We start from the raw sequence: 18,908 nt of genomic DNA on the forward strand, positions 1-18,908 counted from the left end.
GCATACTGCCGTTGTGTCCTTGGGCAAGACACTTCACCCACCTTTGCCTGTGTGTGAATGTGTGTGAGTGATTGGTGGTGGTCGGAGGGGCCGTAGGCGCAGATTGGCAGCCACGCTTCCGTCAGTCTGCCCCAGGGCAGCTGTGGCTACAGAAGTAGCTTACCACCACCGAGTGTGACTGAGGAGTGAATGAATAATGCGATGTAAAGCGCCTTGAGTATTAGAAAGGCGCTATATAAATCCCATCCATTATTATTATTATGGTTTTTGCCTCCACCACAGTGAGGAGGTGCTTGGAGGACTCACTTTGGTGGTGTTCATTTGTGTTTAGTGTTGTTATTATTGTATGATTGTATGTATGACTGCAGGCACGAAATTTCATTGACAATAAAGGCATTCAATTCAATTCAATTCAATTCAATTCAATTCAACATCTGTCTTTGTAGCTGGGATCACAAATTACTTTGTAGCTGGGCTCTTAAAAATCAGGGGAGAAGGGGTACTGATTGGGGATGATCACATTGAGTGGCGGTGCTGGCTCAAAGGGCCAAATGGCCTCTCCTCCTGCACCTATTGTCTAAACTTACTTACTTAGTGAGAGCCCAAGAAAGAACACGTGCAGGTGGGACTGGTGTGGGCCACAGATTCTGCTTCCACGCTGTCTGACTCCATGACTTCCTCTCACTTGGCGCCCTGTCCTCATGGCCATCCGCCATTGTTGTCCGCCATCCTTGCGGGGGTGGGGGGGAGAGGAGGGGTACCCACAATTCGCCAATCCGCCCACCCCCTCCAGTTTTGGCGCCTATTTGAACGGCGGCGTCCGCCACCCGCCCCCCCCGCCCCCCGCCTGCTGATCGACACCCGCCCCGACCAATCAGGAGCGCGCTCCCCGACCAATCGGATTCAAACCGGTGGGCGGGACCAGCGCGGTGGCTGATGGACGGCCGCGTCGACCAATAGCGCGCGGGTGGGCGGGCACTGCCGCTGACGGGCGGGCGATCAGACCAACCGGTGAGCGGGCCCGCTGAGTGACGCGACCGCCGACCAATGGGGCGGCGGTACTTATGAAGGCTCGGGGGGCGGGTTTCACCGGGTGGCGGCCAATGGGGGAGGAGGGAGGGGGAGCGCCGGCCAATGGGGGAGGCCGGGGGGCGGGACAAGCGGGCTGAGCGCCGAGTGTAATGGAGGCCGAGTAACTGAGGGAAGATAAAGGCTGTTTGTCCTTGGCTGCCGGCGAGGATAGAGAAGCGCTCCTTTCATTTTAAAACCACACACACATATATATTTTTGCAAAGTTTCTTTTGCCCGCCTCCTCCTCCTCCCCCCCCCCCTCGCGCGTTCTTGGGTTTTTATTTTAAAGTAGGGGAGAGGGAGAGAAAAAGGCAAAGCTGGCGAAAATGGACATGAAGAAAAGGATCAACCTGGAGCTGAGGAACAGGAGCCCTGGCGAGGTAGAGAGGTTTTATTGCACCTTCAGCAGCACCACATGTTTGGCCTTTCTTCCACACCCCCCCCCCCTCCCTGCAATAGCCAAACATCCCTTTAAAATTTGTGTAAGAAATTAAAAAAAAATTTGAGTGCTTTTGTATTTTAAAAAATAAAAGACCAAAAAAAAGCAGGCTTGATTAGTTTAAACTCTCTTATTATCACCCTTTTTTTCCAATTTCCAAAAGCAGGCTTGATTAGTTTAAACTCTTATTATCACCCTTTTTTTTCAATTTCCAAAAGCAGACTTGATTAGTTTAAACTCTCTTATTATCACCCTTTTTTTTCAATTTCCAAAAGCAGGCTTGATTAGTTTAAACTCTTATTATCACCCTTTTTTTTTCAATTTCCAAAAGCAGGCTTGATTAGTTTAAACTTACTTATTATCAGCCTTTTTTTTCAATTTCCAAAAGCAGGCTTGATTAGTTTAAACTTTCTTATTATCACCCTTTTTTTCCAATTTCCAAAAGCAGGCTTGATTAGTTTAAACTTTCTTATTATCACCCTTTTTTTCCAATTTCCAAAAGCAGGCTTGATTAGTTTAAACTCTCTTATTATCAGCCCTTTTTTTTCAATTTCCAAAAGCAGGCTTGATTAGTTTAAACTTTCTTATTACCCTTTTTTCTCCAATTGTGTGTGGGGGGGAAGAGAGGGAAACTTTCAGCTCTTTGCACATTTAGACTTAACCTCAGTTTAAAATACTAAACAAACTTGAACTTGTACATCTTTTTTTTTTTTTTAAACCCTCGCAACCCAATTCCTAATTTCCTTTCTGGACACATATGATTTAATTTATTTATGAATATTGTTTGTGACACTTTATAGATGGTCTTTTTGTTTTTGTTTTTTGTATGCTGTTTCACACTTGCTTTTTAATTCTTTAATTCTGTTTGAAATAAAGAATTAAATAATAAATCTCCCCCCCCCCCTCCTTCCCAGATGTAGATAGTTTTCCTGTTTTAAATATATTTTATACTTTTTAGAATTTGAATTATTTTTATTGCTGCTCTCAGATGTTATATATATATGAGTCACGATTCTGCTGAGATCATTTGAAAAAATGTGCTGTTCAACATGTGCAATTCAGTGAAAAGGGTTTGAATGGTACAAGCACAGATGAAATGTCCTATCTTTCTTCGAACGGCGCTGAGTTTTTGTTTTGTACAAGTTTGTTGGAAGGCTCCAAAGATTGTGTTCATAATTTAATCTTTAAGGATGCATGGCCTTGATTTACATGGGTTTTTTTCTCTCCAAAAAATCCACATTGTTCATTTAAAGTTGTAACAAGAGGCGATTGTTTTGGATGTAACTTTTTTCCTTTTGAGGCTACTTTCATATAGAATTGTAATTCCAATTGCAATGAACTAGAATGTAACTGCATTAGGTGCAGAACTGGTTTGCTGCTACAGGTTAACTTGCCTTGTGTTACCCATCTCTACGGCCAACTCAAAGTAACAGGTCCAGACAATAGGTGCAGGAGTAGGCCATTCGGCCCATTTGAGCCAGCCCCACCCTTCAAGCCAGCACCGCCATTCAATGTGATCAATGCTGGCCATCCGCGCTCGGTACCCCGTTCCTGCCTTCTCCCCATATCCCCTGACTCCGCTATCTTTAAGAGCTCTGTCTAACTCTCTTGAAAGCATCCAGAGAACTGGCCTCCACCGCCCTCTGAGGCAGAGAATTCCACAGACTCGCCACTCTCTGTGGGAAAAAAAGTGTTTCCTCGTCTCCGTTCTAAATGGCTTACCCCATATTCTTAAACTGTATGGCCCCTGGTTCTGGACTCCGCCAACATCGGGAACATGTTTCCTGCCTCTAGCGTGTCCAAACCCTTAATAATCTTAGGTACACAAAAATGCTGGAGAAACTCAGCGGGTGCAGCAGCATCTATGGAGCGAAGCCCTTCTTCAGACTGATGATCTTAATAATCTTATGTTTCAATAAGATATCCTCTCATCCTTCTAAATTCCAGAGTATACAAGCCCAGCTGCTCCATTCTATCAACAGTCTTGCCATCCTGGGAGAGGATATGTACTTTCTTTACCAGCTTTTAACCCTCGTTTTCCAAAGGTTTCCTGAGTTCAAGGTGCTTTGTAAAAATGAGCTATTTTCTAAGTTGCCCACCCAACTGCTCTGAATGATCCTAATGAAAGATTGAGAACCTTCTGGGAAGTGAGGAATATTGGAATGACATTGAGTCTAGGATTATTATCACCATATATGTGGGCGTCTTCACAACCGCCCCCTTACTCTTACTTAGCACCACCTCGTATGGATAGATACAAAAAGCTGGAGTAACTCAGCGGGTCAGATAGCATCTCTGGAGAAAAGGAATAGGTCATGTTTCGGGTCGAAACTCTTCTTCAGAGTCAGAAGAAGGATCTAGACCCGAAACGTCACCTATTCCTTTTCTCCAGAGATGCTGTCTGACCCGCTGAGTTACTCCAGCTTTTGTGTGGCCCTGGGGTGTGGGAGGAAACCGGAGAACGCCCACAAAGGCCATGGGGAGAACATACAAACTCCATATAGAAAGCACCCGTAGTTAGGATTGAACCCGGGCCTCTGGCGCTATAAGGCAGCAAATCTACCGTTGTGCCACCCACATTTGCTTTGACTCGCTGGATTCCACCACTGCCCACTCACAAGGGACAATTTATAACAACCGATTATCCCACTGACTAGCTTGCCTTTGGTTCCAAGCCACTGGCAGTTAAAACTACTAAGAGCAGGGTTAAATTGCATGTGTTCAAGAATCCAAACTTCTGAAGAATGTTCTCGACCCGAAACGTCACCCATTCCTTCTATCCAGAGATGCTGCCTGTCCCCACTGAGTTACTCCAGCATTTCATGTCTTGTCTTCCTTCGTAGGTAGGTGATGTTTCTGGTCGGGACTCTTCTTTCTACTAATTGCAGTAGAGAGGAGGCTAGAAGAGAAGTTGGTACAGTGGCGCAGCGGTAGAGTTGTTGTCTTACGCCGCCCGAGACCCGGGTTCGATCCTGACTACTGGTGCTATCTATACGTTCTTCCTGTGACCATGTGGGTTTCCTCCGGATGCTCTAGTTTCCTCCAACACTCCAAAAGATGTACAGGTTTGTAGGCTAATTGGCGCAGAAAAAATTGCAAATTGTCTCTAATGTGTAGGATAGTGCTAGTGTACGGGGGTGAGCACTAGTCAGCGTTGATTCAGTGGGCCGAGGGGTCTTTCTGCGCTGCATCATTAAACTAGAGGTGGGGGAGCAGTCTTGTGGTGTGACCAGAACTGTGTACAATAATCCAAGGGTTTAAGAAGGAACTGGAAATGCTGGAAATATCGAAGGTAGACAAAAGTGCTGGAGAAACTCAGCGGGTACAGCAGCATCTATGGAGCGAAGGAAATAGGCGACGGTTCGGGCTGAAACCCTTCTTCAGACTACAATAATCCAAGTCTAACTGCAGCTGCTGGTGTATAAAAGAAGGCGCAAAGTGCTGGAGTAATTTAACATATCAGGCAGCATTTTTACAGAACGTGAATAGGGTCGGGACTCTTCTTCAGTTTGAACTTTAGTTTTGTTTTGTCATACATTTGTAAGTCTCTCGGAAAACGTGGTGCCTAGGCCGGGTGAGGTGGCCGATCTCGACCTCATTGGAACTTCTGCTCCTATCGGCAGGTGGAATTTCTCCCCTGCAGCCGGAGCTCTGGAACTGCGCCCCGGCTGGAGCCGGCAGATCCATTCCCAAAGCCGACTTTGCGGGCCCATATCCCTGGAAGTGCTAGGAGCAGAATTAGACCATTCAGACCATCAAGTCTACTTGGCCGTTCAATCATGGCTGATTGATCTTTCCCTCTCAACCCCATTCTCCCGCCTTCGCCACCATAAAAATGTCCATTGAATTCCACCGAGTCACCGCACTCTGACTAAAGAAATTCCTCCTCGTCTGCTTTCTAAAGGTACATCCTTTTATTCTGAGGCTATGACCTCTGGTCCTAGACTCTTCCACGAGTGGAAGCATCCTCTCCACATCCACTCTATCCAAGTCTTTCACTATTCGGCAAGTTTAAATGAGGTTTCCCCTCATCCTTCTAAACTCCAGCCAGTAGAGAGGCCCACGCCGTCAAATGCTCAGCAAAGAGTTCAACTAGCTGAGAAGCCACCAGTCTAACACCTCCAGCCACTTGCTCGATTAACTCAGCAGGGCAGGCAGCATCTCTGGATAGAATGAATGGGTGACGATTCGGGTCGAGACCCTTCTTCAGACTTAGAGCCAGGGGAGAGGGGGGCATAGATATGTAAAAACAAGACATCTAAGAGGACGAAGACCAAGGTAAATGTAGAATAGATCATTGTTACCTAAGGGAAGGTGACAATGAAGTATACAGAGATAAAATTTAATCAGGGCAGTCAGTCGGAGAACTAAAATGGGGGAGTGATGATGTCTCGGTTTCTCACCCTACCCTTTCATATCTGCGTGTCTCCCACTCGCCTGACTCTCGGTCTCAAGGGTCTTGACACAAAACGTCCCCCATTCCTTCTTTCCAGAGATGCTGCATGTCCCACTGAGTTACTCCAGCACTTTGTGTCGATCTTCGGTGTAAACCAGCATCTGCAGTTCCTTCCGACTCCTCCAACCACTTCACGAGCAGAGATAGAGGAGCCCTACCAGATACGTGCGATGCACTCTGTATCAATTTACCGGGAGTTCCACCTTGAATCCCTAAAAGTCTGTCGAAGAAGCCAGATCTCTAGTCAGCAGTTTAACTGTTGTTTTGGTGGGTAACCTTGCAAGTTAAATCGTCCTTGCTTGCAATTCCGGGCTTCTGTTACATATTGTCCACCCTGTATCACATTTTAATGCTTCTAATGTCAGCGCATTTAATATCTGTGAACACTATTTAGTTTAGAGATACAGCGCGGAAACAGGCCCTTTGGCCCACCGAGTCCGTGCCGACCAGCGATCCCCGCACGCTAACACTATCCTGCACACACAAAGGACAATTTTACACTTGCACCGAAGCCAATTAACCTGCAAACCTGCACGACTTTGGAGTGTGGGTGGAAACTGAAGATCTCAGAGAAAACCCAGGCAGGTCACGGGGAGAACGTGCAAACTCCGCACAGACAGTCGGGTTCGAACCCGGGCCTTTGTAGGCAGCAACTGTACCTCTCTGCCACCGTGCTGCACAATCCTTGTATAACTCAGCGGGTCAGGCAGCATCACTGGAGGACATCCCGTTCCCATCTCCCATAACCCCCTCACATTACTCTTCCCTGCCTCACCAACTCGACCTTCCTTGTGAAGCTGGTTCTTTTCCCAGTTCTGCAAGTTTCACCGGCCATTAGGGGAGGCTGGAGTAACTCGATGGGTCATGCAGCATCTGTGGAGGGAATGGACAGACAACATTTTAAAGTCGGGTGCCTCTCCATGTCATCCAGAGATGCTATCTGGCCCGTTGAGTTACTTCAGCACTTTGTGTTTCGAGTTTAGGGATATACCGTAGAAACAGGTCCTTCGGCCTATCGAGCCTACCAGCGATCCATTAGGTCAGGTAGAGTTGCCTTGCAGAGCTGGAGACCCGGGTGCAGTTTACTTTATTGTTGTAAACAGTTTATTTAGTTTAAGAAAGAACTGCAGATGCTGGAAAAATCGAAGGCAGACAAAAAATGCTGGAGAAACTCAGCGGGTGAGGAAGCATCTATGGAGCGAAGGAATAGGTGACGTTTCGGGTCGAGACCCTTCTGGAAACTCAGCGGGTGAGGCGGCATCTTTGGAACGAAGGAATAGGTGTCGTTTCTGGTCAAGACCCGAAACGTCACCTGTTCCTTCGCTCCATAGATGCTGCCTCACCTGCTGAGTTTCTCCAGCATTTTTTGTTAGTTTAGTTTAGTTCGATCCTGACAATGGGTGCTGTCTGCATTGAGGTTGTACGTTCTCCAGTGACCACGTGGGTTTTCTCTGGGTGCTCTGGCTTCCTCCCACACTCTAAAGACGTACAGGCTTGTAGGCTCATGAGTTCAAGGAGAAGAATTAGGCCATTTGGCCCATCAAGTCAAGTCTGCCATCCAATCACGCCTGATCTATCTTTCCCTCTCATCCCCATTCTCCTGCCATTGGTGAATTGTCCTTAGCGTACGATAGTGCTAACGAAAGGGGTGATCGCTGGTCAATAGACAATAGGTGCAGGAGTAGGCCATTTGGCCCTTTGATGTGATCATGGCTGATCATCCCCAATCAGTACCCCGTTCGTGCCTTCTCCCCATATTTCCGCTATCTTTACGAGCCCTTAAGTATCCAGAGAACCTGCCTCCACCGCCCTCTGAGACAGAGAATTCCACAGACTCGCCACTCTCTGTGAGGAAAAAGTGTCGGCGCTGACTTGGTGGGCAGAAGTGCCTTCTGTTACCATGCTGTATCTCAAAATTCTAAATCCTTTTATGTTGTTTAGTCTCTGTGACCAGGGTGGGAATCAGCAGGCCTTGGCACTTAAGGCAGCCACGTCACCTTGAGCTATTAGTCACGTATCGGTGCAATGCCACTGCTGTGTGGGGTTATGTGAGGGGAAAAAAATCAGCTTTTTCTTTTACCCTGCTTTTTTGTATCTGCTGGATCTGAGGTTTTAGTCAGTCAGTACAGTAAACAGCGGTTGCCATTGACCTTCTGCTACTGCTTCAGCTTTCTTCCTCAACTGGTGGGTGGAAGGATGACAATGAATTCCAAGAAGGCAAGGCTATGTATGCATTGAGGAAGGGAATGAATTATAAAGTCACAGAGCAAGTTGGGCCCTTTGACCCAACGCCGACAAAGATGTCCCATCTGCCCACGTTTTGGCCCACTTCTGTCTAAACCCTTCCTATCCATATACCTGTCCAAATGCCTATTCTCCCCTCTCCCATCAGAGGGCGGTGGAGGCCGGTTCTCCGAATACTTTCAAGAGAGAGCTAGATAGGGTTCTTAAAGATAGTGGAGTCAGGGGATATGGGGAGAAGGCAGGAACGGGGCACAGATTGGGGATGATCAGTCATGTTCACATTGAATGGCGGTGCTGGCTCGAAGGGCCGAATGGCCTACTCCTGCACCTATTGTCTATTGTCAAAAGGTATGGAAGTGTGGAAATACACACCCTCAGATTCAGGAACCTTTTCATCCCGGCTGTTATCAGGCAACTGAATCACCCTACCACAACCAGAGAGCGGTCCTGAACTACTATCTACCTCTTTTGCAACCCTTGGACTATCCTTGATCGGACTTTGCTGGCTTTACCTTGCATACCAGCTGATTCCTGAAGACTCTGTGCATGAAGACTCCACCTATTCCCCTCATGATCTTATATACCTCTATAAGATCTCCTCTTATCATTCTGCGCTCCAAGGAAATAAAGTCCTAGCCTGCCCAAACTCTCTCTGTAGCTCAGGCCCTCGAGTTTGTTAATTCTCCCCATAACCTGCGTGGGTTTTCTCCAGGAGCTGTAGTTTCTTCCTACACCCGGAGATAACCCACGCGGTCACAGAGAGAACGTACAAACTCCGTACAAGCAGAACCCGTAATCAGGATCGATCCCGGATCTATGGTGTGTAAGGCCGCCACTCTACTGTTGCACCACCGTGCTGCTTTACTCCCGTTTCCAGCATCTGCGGTTCTTCCTGGCTGCACAAAGGTCTTGTTCCTCATTGCCTTTCCTGTGTGGCTAACAGCGGGGGTTTCCTGTGGTTCTATGACCTTGCCTTCCATATCCACAAGGGCAAGAAGGAGTGAATCCCGCTCCCCTTGTCCCCTCTCGCCCACAAGATCTCGATCAGCAACCGCTGTCATAATATCCCATTCCTTCTCTCCAGAGACGCTGCCTGTCCCTCTGAGTTACTCCAGCATTTTGTGTCTGGCGTCGTTGTCATAACGGAGTCAGCGGATAGTCGCCAATGATGAGATTGAGAAGGTCGCAAGGATCGCGTGCAGAAACAATGAACTGCAGATACTCGTTAATGCACACAAGGACACAAAGTGTTGGTGTAACTCAGCGGGCCAGACAGCATCTTGGAGAACATGGAATTTGTGGTACAGTATTCCCTGCCACAGAGGGCAGTGGAGGCCAAATCACTGGATGGATTTAAGAGAGAGTTAGGGGCTAGTGGAATCGGGATACGGGGAGAAGGCAGGCACAGGTTATTGATTGGGGACGATAAGCCATGATCACAATGAATGCCGGTGCAGTCTCGTAGGGCCGAATAGCCTCCTGCACCTATTTTCTATGTTTCTATGGATGGGTGTCGCTTCAGGTCTGCTCGTTGGAGGGGGGGGAAGAAAGGAGAAAAAAAGCCGGAAAAGGGGAGAGGCAGGACAAAGTCTGGCAGGTAATATGTCCAAAGATAGACACAAAAAGCTGGAGTGACTCAGTGGGTCAGACAGCATCTCTGTACAAAAGGAATAGGTGACGTTAATGGGTTGGTCCAAGGGTCTCGACCCGAAACATCACCTATTCCTCTTTTCCAAAGATGCTGTCTGACCCGCTGTGTTACTCCACCTTTTTGTATCTATCCTCCCTGCTATTATCAGGCAACTGAACCATCCTACCACAACCAAAGAGCAGTCCTGAACTGCTATCCACCTCATTGGTGACCCTCAGATTATCTTTGATCTGACTTTGGTGGACAAAAATGCTGGAGAAACTCAGCGGGTGAGGCAGCATCTATGGAGCGAAGGAAATAGGCAACGTTTCGTGCCGAACCTCTTCTTTGATCGGACTTTACCTTGCACTAAAAGTTATCCCCTTATATATATATCTGTACACTGAACGGCTCGATTGTAATCATGTGTTGTCTTTCTGCTGGCTGTATAGCACGCAACAACAGCTTTTCACTGTACCGTGGTACAAGTGACAAAGTAAACTGAGCTGAACTTGTGTGACTAACATGACCTCCCAACTTCTATACTCAGTTGTTTTTTCTCTCTTCCCCCCCCCCCCCCCCCCTCGCTATTCCAGGTTGCGGAGCTAGTAATCGACAACTGCCGCAGCAGCGAAGGGGAGATCGACGGCTTCAGCGACGGGTTCAAGGAGCTGGAGTACCTCAGTATGATCAACGTCGGGCTCAAGTCTCTCTCCAAGCTCCCCAACCTCCATAAGCTGCTAAAGGTGAGCTCTGGTGGCAGCGAGTTACCATGGGGGTGACGTGGGAGGTGAAGCCAGAAGCGGAGGCTGTGGCCCGGGTCTAGAGCTGAGGATAGGGGGTTTATGTTTGGCGATAATGTAGAAATAGACAATAGGTGCAGGAGTGGGCCATTCGGCCCTTCGAGCCAGCACCGCCATTCAATGTGATCATGGCTGATCATCCCCAATCAGTACCCCGTTCCTGCCTTCTCCCCATATCCCCTGACTCCGCTATCTTTAAGAGCCCTATCTAGCTCTCTCTTGAAAGTATCCAGAGAACCGGCCTCCTCTGAGGCAGAGAATTCCACAGACTCACAACTCTGTGAGAAAAAGTGTTTCCTCGTCTCCGTTCTAAATGGCTTACTCCTTATTTTTAAACTGTGTGTGGCCCCTGGTTCTGGACTCCCCCAACATCGGGAACATGTTTCCTGCCAAGCCCTTAACAATCTTCAATTGGGCCCCATTGGCCCACCGAGTCAACACCGTCCAACAATTTCCCGTTCACACCAGTTGTGTGTTGTCCCTCTTTTGCATCTACTCCCTGCACGCTAGGTAAACAAAAATGCTGGAGAAACTCAGCGGGTGAGGTAGCGGAGTCAGGGGATATGGGGAGAAAAGGCAGGAACGGGGTACTGATTGGGGATGATCAGCCATGATCACATTGAATGGCGGTGCTGGCTCTACAGGCTAGATGCAGGAAGATTGGACAGGCTAGATGCATGAAGATTGATCCCGATGTTGGGGAAGTCCAGAACAAGGGGTCACAGTTTAAGGATAAGAGGGAAATCTTTTAGGACCGAGATGAGGAAAACATTTTTTTTTGCACACAGAGAGTGGTGAATCTGTGGAATTCTCTGCCACAGAAGGTAGTTGAGGCCACAGTTCATTGGCTATATTTAAGAGGGAGTTAGATGTGGCCCTTGCGGCTAAAGGGATCAGGGGGTATGGAGAGAAGGCAGGTACGGGATACTGAGTTGGATGATCAGCCATGATCATATTGAATGGCGGTGCAGGCTCGAAGGGCCGAATGGCCTACTCCTGCACCTGTTTTCTATGTTTCTATGAAGGGGCCTTATGGCACTTATTGTCTATTGACTAACCTTCCTTCATCTCTCCTTTCTTCCTTCCACAGCTGGAGCTGAGTGATAACGCCATCTCGGGAGGGCTGGAGATGCTCACGGAGAAGTGTCCCAACCTTGTATACCTCAACCTCAGCAGCAATAAAATAAAGGAGTACAGCACGGTGGACCCGCTGGTAGGTGACTGGTGTGGATCTGGCTGTGCCTCCAGTAATGGTTCAACTTAAACTAAAATAGACTTTATTCGGGACACAAATATATACAACACATGATCCTTACAAAACTCCATCCGACATTCTCGGAATATATACATGAATACAATACAGTTTCCCCAAATCACAAATTTATCCCCCCTCCCCCCACCACACACCCTTGCCACTCATGTGACAACTGGCATGGAATCCCTTCCCTTATATTGAGGGGCGTCCACCACACCCTGCCCCCCCCCCCCCCCACCCCCATGTCCAGAAGCGGGTCGACCCTAGACTGTGGTCCTCCCCCACCGAGACTTGGCGTTGGCTGCACCGAGCTTCAGCGCGTCCCTCAGCACGTACTCCTGCAGTCTGCAGCGGGCCAGTCGGCAACATTCCCCGACGGACATCTCGCTCTGCTGGGTGCTCAACAACGCTCGGGGCAGACGGTTACACAGAAAATAGACCATTCAGACCTGCACTTCAACTCCCACTCTCATTCCGAATCCGACCTTTCTGTCCTGGGCCTCCTCCATGGCCAGAGGGAGTCCCACCACAAATTGGAGGAGCAACACTTCATATTTAGCTTGGGTAATTTACACCCCAGCGGTATGAACATTGACTTCTCCAATTTCAGGTAGTCCCTGCTTTCTCCCTCTTTCCACTCCCCTTCCCAGCTCTCCCGCAGCCCACTGTCTCCGCCTCTTCCTTTCTTCTTCCCACCCCCACATCATTCTAAAGAAGGGTCTCGACCCAAAACGTCACCTATTCCTTCGCTCCATAGATGCTGCCTCACCCACTGAGTTTCTCCAGCATTTTTGTCAACGTTCTATTTTCTTTCCAGCATCTGCAGTTCTTTCTTAAACATTCAGACCTGCTGTGTTACTCCGGCACATTGCGTCCTTTTGAACTAAAAGGGCTTCCTCGGTTTAGCCTTGGTGTTAGCACAACTGTGGTGCTTTCTGCCCATTACCACTCACAAAAGACCTTGCATTTTCCCGTTGTATGAATGTGCGTGTGCTCTGCCTGTATGGTGAAGAAGTCTTACAATAGACAATAGATACAGTAGGCCATTCAGCCCTTCGAGCCAGTACCGCCATTCACTGTGATCATGGCTGATCATCCACAATCAGTACCCCGTTCCTGCCTTCTCTCCATATACCTTGACTCCACTATCTTTAAGAGCTCTATCCAACTCTCTCTTAAAAGCATCCAGAGAATTGGCCACCACTGCCTTCTGAGGCAGAAAATTCCACATATTCGCAACCCTCTGGGTGAAAAGGTTTTTCCTCGTCTCCGTTCTAAATGGCTTACCCCTTATTCTTAAACTGTGTGGTCCCTGGTTCTGGACTTCCCCCTCAACATGTTTCCTGCCTCTAGCGTGTCCAAACCCTTAATAATCTTATACGTTTCAATAAGGTCCCCTCACATCCTTCTAAACTCCAGAGTGTACAAGCCCAGCCGCTCCATTCTATCAACATAATCTATCTGCCTTCCTTCAATTGCAGAAAAACCTGACGCATTTGAAGAGCCTGGACCTGTACAACTGTGACATCTCCAACCCCAATGACTACAGGGAGAGCATCTTCAAGCTTCTCCCCCACATCACCTACCTGGACGGCTTTGACCGAGACGACCAGGAGGCTCCGGAGTCTGATGACGAGGGTAAGCAAAGTTCCTCTTAACAGTGAATGATTGGGGGAGGGGGGGGGGGGTGCCGGGAGGAAACAGGAGCACCCACACAGCTTCAGTCAAAGCATTCATTCATTCGTTCATTATTTCTCGAACCGTGCCGTAAAAGTGGACCCGAGTCTGATTCCACCATCACTGCCCACCTACACTGATGGCATTTTAGTTGACTACAGTTTATGAATGAATGAATAAGTTTATTGGCCAAGTATATTCACATACAAGGAATTTGCCTTGGTGATCCGCCCGCAAGTGACAACATGACTTGCAGTGACAGTTAGGAATAAAACATTGGTAGACAAAAATGCTGGGGGAACTCAGCGGTTGAGGCAGTATCTGTGGAGCGAAGGAAATGGCCAACGTTTCGGGCCGAACCCCTTCTTCAGACATTATCGATTAAACATGTGCATTTAATAAAATACCAGAGCAAAAGGAGGCTACAGATTTTTGGTTATTGAGTAGAGCTACTACTCGTGGAAAAAAGTGATTTTTATGTCTGGCTGTGGCAGCTTTGACAATCCGGAGTAGCCTTCACTATTGTCACGTGTACCGAAGTACAGTGAAACGCTTTTAGTTTAGTTACAGTGCCTAAACAGGCCCTTCGGCCCACACAGAAGGGATGAGGGTAGAATTGGGCCGTTCTAATCCGCCAGTCAATCGTGGCTGATCCATCTCTCCCTCTCAACCCCATTCTCCTGCCTTCTCCCCATAACCCCTGACACCCATACTGATCAAGAACTATGCACCAACCATCAAACACCCCATGCACTGGCATTATCCTGCACGCGCTAGTGGCAATTTACAATGTTACCATGACAATCTGCCTACAAACCTGTACATGGGTGGAAACAGGAGCACCCCGAAATAACCCACACAGCTTCATGGGGAGAACGTACAAACTCCATACAGACAGTACACATAGAAACATAGAAAATAGGTGCAGGAGGAGGCCATTCGACCTGAGCCTGCACCGCCATTCATTGTGATCATGGCTGATCGTCCCCAATCAATAACCCGTGCCTGCCTTCTCCCCATATCCCTTGATTCCACTAGCCCCTAGAGCTCTATCTCACTCTCTCTTAAATCCATCCAGTGATTTGGCCTCCACTGCCCTCTGTGGCAGGAAATTCCACAAATTCACAACTCTCTGGGTGAAAAAGTTTTTTTCTCACCTCAGCCTTAAATGGCCTCCCCTTTATTCTAAGACTGTGTGTGGCCCCTGGTTCTGGACTCGCCCAACATTGGGAACATTTTTCCTGCATCTAGCTTGTCCAGTCCTTTTATAATTGTATATGTACCCGTAGTCAGGATCGAGCCCGGGTCTCTGGCGATGTGAGGTACAGTGAAAAGCTTTTGTTGTGTGCTAACCAGTCAGTAGAAAGACAATACAATCGAACCATCCACAGTTTACCGATACATGATAAAGGGAATAAGGTGAATAACGTTTAGTGCAAGGTAAAATCTGATCAAAGACAGTCCGAAGGTCTCCAATGAGGTAGATAGTCCTAGCTTCCCCAGCCTCTCCCTGTATCTCAGTCCCTGGAGACGGGAGTCGTCTTTCTCCTGACATTTTAAATGGGAGCAGGGATCGTGTGAACTATTGCAACGCTTCTCTTCCGCAGACGAAGACGAGGAAGATGAAGAGGAGGCGGCGGCGGCGGGCGGCTATTACGACGAAGATGACGATGATGAGGAAGACGAGGATGAGGAAGACGAGGAGGAGGATGAAGATGAAAAGGAGGAAGTGGAGGAGGTCGGACTATCCTACCTCCTAAAGGAAGAAATTCAGGTTGGTCTCCAGTACCCGGTGTCCGTGCACAGAGACGGGAAGGGATCGGGTCCTGGGGCCCCTCTGATTCACCCACCAGATCACGAGGGGAATAGATGGAGTGAATTCACGAGGGGATTAGATCGCGTGAATTCATGCGGGGATTATATGGGGTGAATTCATGAGGGGAATAGATGAATTCATGAGGGGATTAGATAGAGTGAATTCACAAGGGGAATAGATGGGATGAATTCACATGGGGAACAGATGGAGTGAATTCATGAGGGGATTAGATCGAGTGAATACATATGGGGATGAGGGGAATAGGTAGGATGAATTCACGAGGGGATTAGATGGGGTGAATTCACGAGGGAAATAGATTGAGTGAATTCACGAGGGGATTAGATGGGGTGAATTCACGAGGGAAATAGATGGAGTGAATTCGTGAGGGGATTAGACAGAGTGAATTCCTGAGTGGATTAGATCGAGTGAATGCGTATGGGAGATGAGGGGAATAGATGGAGGTGCGATGAAAAGCTTTTGCTACCCAGTCGGCTGAATTATTACATTCATGAGCAGAAATCAAGCCTTTTACGGTGGATAGATACGTGATAAGGGAATAGCGTTCAGTGCACGGTGAAGCCAGCAAAGTCCGATCAAGGATAGCCCGAGGGTCACCAATGAGGTAGATTGGAGGACACTTTACCACAGCTGAACCTGTAAAAGGTGACTCACAAGTGCAAACGTTCTTTCTCCCACCAGGATGATGAAGATGATGATGATTATGTTCACGAAGGGGAGGAGGGAGAAGCAGGAGAAAAGGGTAAATGTTGACTTCTTTTAAAACTGTTTTAGAACTAGACATGAAATATGTTTTAATGTACAAGGTGTATATATAGGTGTGTCTTTTAAAACTATAATATGTGTTTTATATAACTATATAGGTGTGTTTTTTTAAACTATATACAGGGTGTGTTTTTGAAACTATATATGGGTTTTTTTTAAACTATATAGGATGTTAGTTTTTAAAACTATATAACTATATGGTAAAGCACTATACAGCGTTTTAAATTTTAATTTTATATATATATATTATATACATACACATACACACACGCATGTATATACACATATATGTGTGTGTATATAATATATGTATGTATGATATATGTGTGTATATGTATGTATACATGTGTCTGTATATGTGTGTGTATATATATATGTGTGTGTGTGTGTATGTATCTATATCTAATATATGTGTGTATGTATATATGTGTGTGTATAATATGTGTGTATGTATATATGTTTGTGTGTGTGTGTATAATATATATGTGTGTGTGTGTGTATGTATATATGTGTGTATAATATATATGTATAATTAATACATGTATTTATAAGGGTGTGTTTTTTTAACTGTATAACACACTTTTTAAAAACTATATATATAGGGTGTGTTTTTAAACTATATATAGGTTGTGTATTTACAAAAATTATACAGAATTTAAAAAAAAAAATACAAGGTGCTTTTTAAAACAATATAAACTCCAATTATACAAGGATCCATTCCTTTAGGAAGGGGATGAGGAGGAATTTCTTTAGTCAGATGGTGATGAATCTGTGGAATTCATTGCCACAGACGGCAGTGGAGGCCAGGTCTGAAGAAGAGTCTTCCCGAAAAGTCACCTATCTCATCGCTCCATAGATGCTGCCTCACCCGCTGAGTTTCTCCAGCATTTTTGCCTACCTGTGGTGGAGGCCGAGTCATTGAGTATTTTTAATCAGAGGTTGATAGGTTTGTGGCGGTCCCTGGGGGTTAGTCCACTCCTTGGGTCAGCCCCCTCGCCTCTTGAGGGACAGGGCTGGTTGTCTGTCCACGGGGTTTCCCAGACCCTGCTCGGGGGCGTTCTGTGTGTTTGCGACGAGTCATTAAACTACTTCTGAACCTGGCCTTTTCCTGACCTCGTCCAGGCCACTACAGGTTCTCGATTAGTCCGGGTGACGTGGGTTGCGCGGCGAAGGCAGGAGAATGGGGTTGAGAGGGAGAGATAGATCGGCCATGATTGAATGGCGGAGTGGACTTGATGGGCTGAATGGCCTAATTCTGCTCCCTCTATCTGGTGCTCTTGTGATTAATGAGCTTGTGCACTTACCTGGCGTCGCTTCTCGCTTGACCTAACGTTGCACTTTCTTTTTTTCTTTTTTTTTGTCTCTTTCTTTTACCAAAGACGCAGCCGCTCAGGGGCAGAAACGGAAACGAGAAGCGGATGACGAGGGAGAAGATGACGAGTAGTTCCCCCCTACCTCCACCCCCAGGGGCGTGACCAAACTCCTGATTTACCGCAATACATCGTCGTAACATATTTGCTATGGTTTGGATGGAAGCTGTCGCGATTGGAGTTGAAGGGGGAGAGGAAAGGAGGAATAACCTGGGATTGTGTGTGGGGGGGGGGGGGGAAGGAAATTATTTTGTACTTTAAAAAAAAACAACAACAAAAACATTCCAATATTCCCCACTGTCCTAGATTTGTTTGTATGGTTTTTTTTCCCCCCCCAATGCCGTTCTACGGAGCTGGACACAGTGTTGGAGTAACTCAGCGGGTCGGGCAGTATCTCTGGAGAGCATGGATAGGCGACGTTTTGGGTTGAGATTCTTCGGTCCGAAGAAGGATCCCCGAGTCGATCCACATCCTCCAGAGATGCTACCTGAACCGCTGGGTTACTACAGCACTTTTTTTTTGTAAATCAGCATCTGCCGTTCCTTGCTTCTGCCTTTTTCTAGACAGCCCTGATTGTACCTGGTAGAGAAAAATGCTGGAGGAACTCAGCGGGTGAGGCAGCATTTCTGGAGCGAAGGAAATATGCGACGTTTCGGGTTGAGACCCTTCTTCAATCAGACTGAGTGAGTCTGAAGAAGGGTCTCGACCAGAAACGTTGCCTATTTCCTTCGCTTCATAGATGCTGCCTCGCCCGCTGAGTTCCTCCAGCATTTTTGTCTACCTTCGATTTTCCAGCATCTGCAATTCCTTCTTAAACTGGAATCGCCATTCGATCAAAGTGCATCCAAATAGTCCCAAGTGAAAATCCAAAGCTCTAGGAGACAATATTCAGGGATGCGGAGGGGCGGTGAAGAGCAAATTGTTTTTTCTGTGCGACCTTTAAAGCACGACATGCCTGCTTAATTTTCCTTAATAATTCCTGCCTGCATTTGCTATGTAAACACGTCACGCTGCAGTTACACCTCCCCATCAGGAGAGGCACTGCAGCACACCACTGGCAGCAGAATCCCTCACACTGGTACATCATCCCAATATATATATATATATATATATATGGTTGGCGTTTACAGTAAATTCTCCCAATTTTTCTTTTTCCTCTCCTCAATTATTCCCCCCCCCCCCCCCCTTTCTATTCCTTAGGGAAACTGCAGGTAAAACCCTCCAAATCCCAGCGAGCTAGTATTTTGGATAGCCCGAGCCCCCGTTTAAATCCCTTTCCCAGCAGATCCTGCCTGTGGATACTTTAAGTTTTTCCTCGTCGGGATGAGAATCCGAATTCCCAGGCCCTATTTCCTGGTGGTTTC

The 18,908-nt window shown here is 47.2% G+C and overlaps 1 protein-coding gene across 1 annotated transcript; it reads left to right on the forward strand.

Moving 5' to 3' along the window:
• The first annotated feature begins 1,154 nt into the window (after positions 1-1,154).
• LOC116968925 (acidic leucine-rich nuclear phosphoprotein 32 family member E-like) lies at positions 1,155-17,867 on the forward strand. Its single transcript, XM_033015915.1, has 7 exons — positions 1,155-1,451; positions 10,437-10,586; positions 11,734-11,856; positions 13,380-13,536; positions 15,183-15,349; positions 16,091-16,151; positions 17,554-17,867. The coding sequence occupies exons 1-7, from the start codon at positions 1,398-1,400 to the stop codon at positions 17,616-17,618; spliced, it is 777 nt and encodes a 258-aa protein (XP_032871806.1). The 5' UTR covers positions 1,155-1,397; the 3' UTR covers positions 17,619-17,867.
• Positions 17,868-18,908: the final 1,041 nt, after the last annotated feature.

This window comes from Amblyraja radiata, chromosome 47 (genome assembly GCF_010909765.2).
Source record: "Amblyraja radiata isolate CabotCenter1 chromosome 47, sAmbRad1.1.pri, whole genome shotgun sequence".
Classification (NCBI taxonomy): Eukaryota; Metazoa; Chordata; class Chondrichthyes; order Rajiformes; family Rajidae; genus Amblyraja; species Amblyraja radiata.

Excerpts from the sequence above, each read along its gene's own strand:
- LOC116968925 (XM_033015915.1), top strand. The coding sequence starts at position 1,398 with ATGGACATGAAGAAAAGGATCAACCTGGAGCTGAGGAACAGGAGCCCT. Across the intron at positions 11,857-13,379 it reads ACAGCACGGTGGACCCGCTG|AAAAACCTGACGCATTTGAA; the intron begins GTAGGTGACTGG and ends CTTCAATTGCAG. Across the intron at positions 15,350-16,090 it reads TCCTAAAGGAAGAAATTCAG|GATGATGAAGATGATGATGA; the intron begins GTTGGTCTCCAG and ends TTCTCCCACCAG.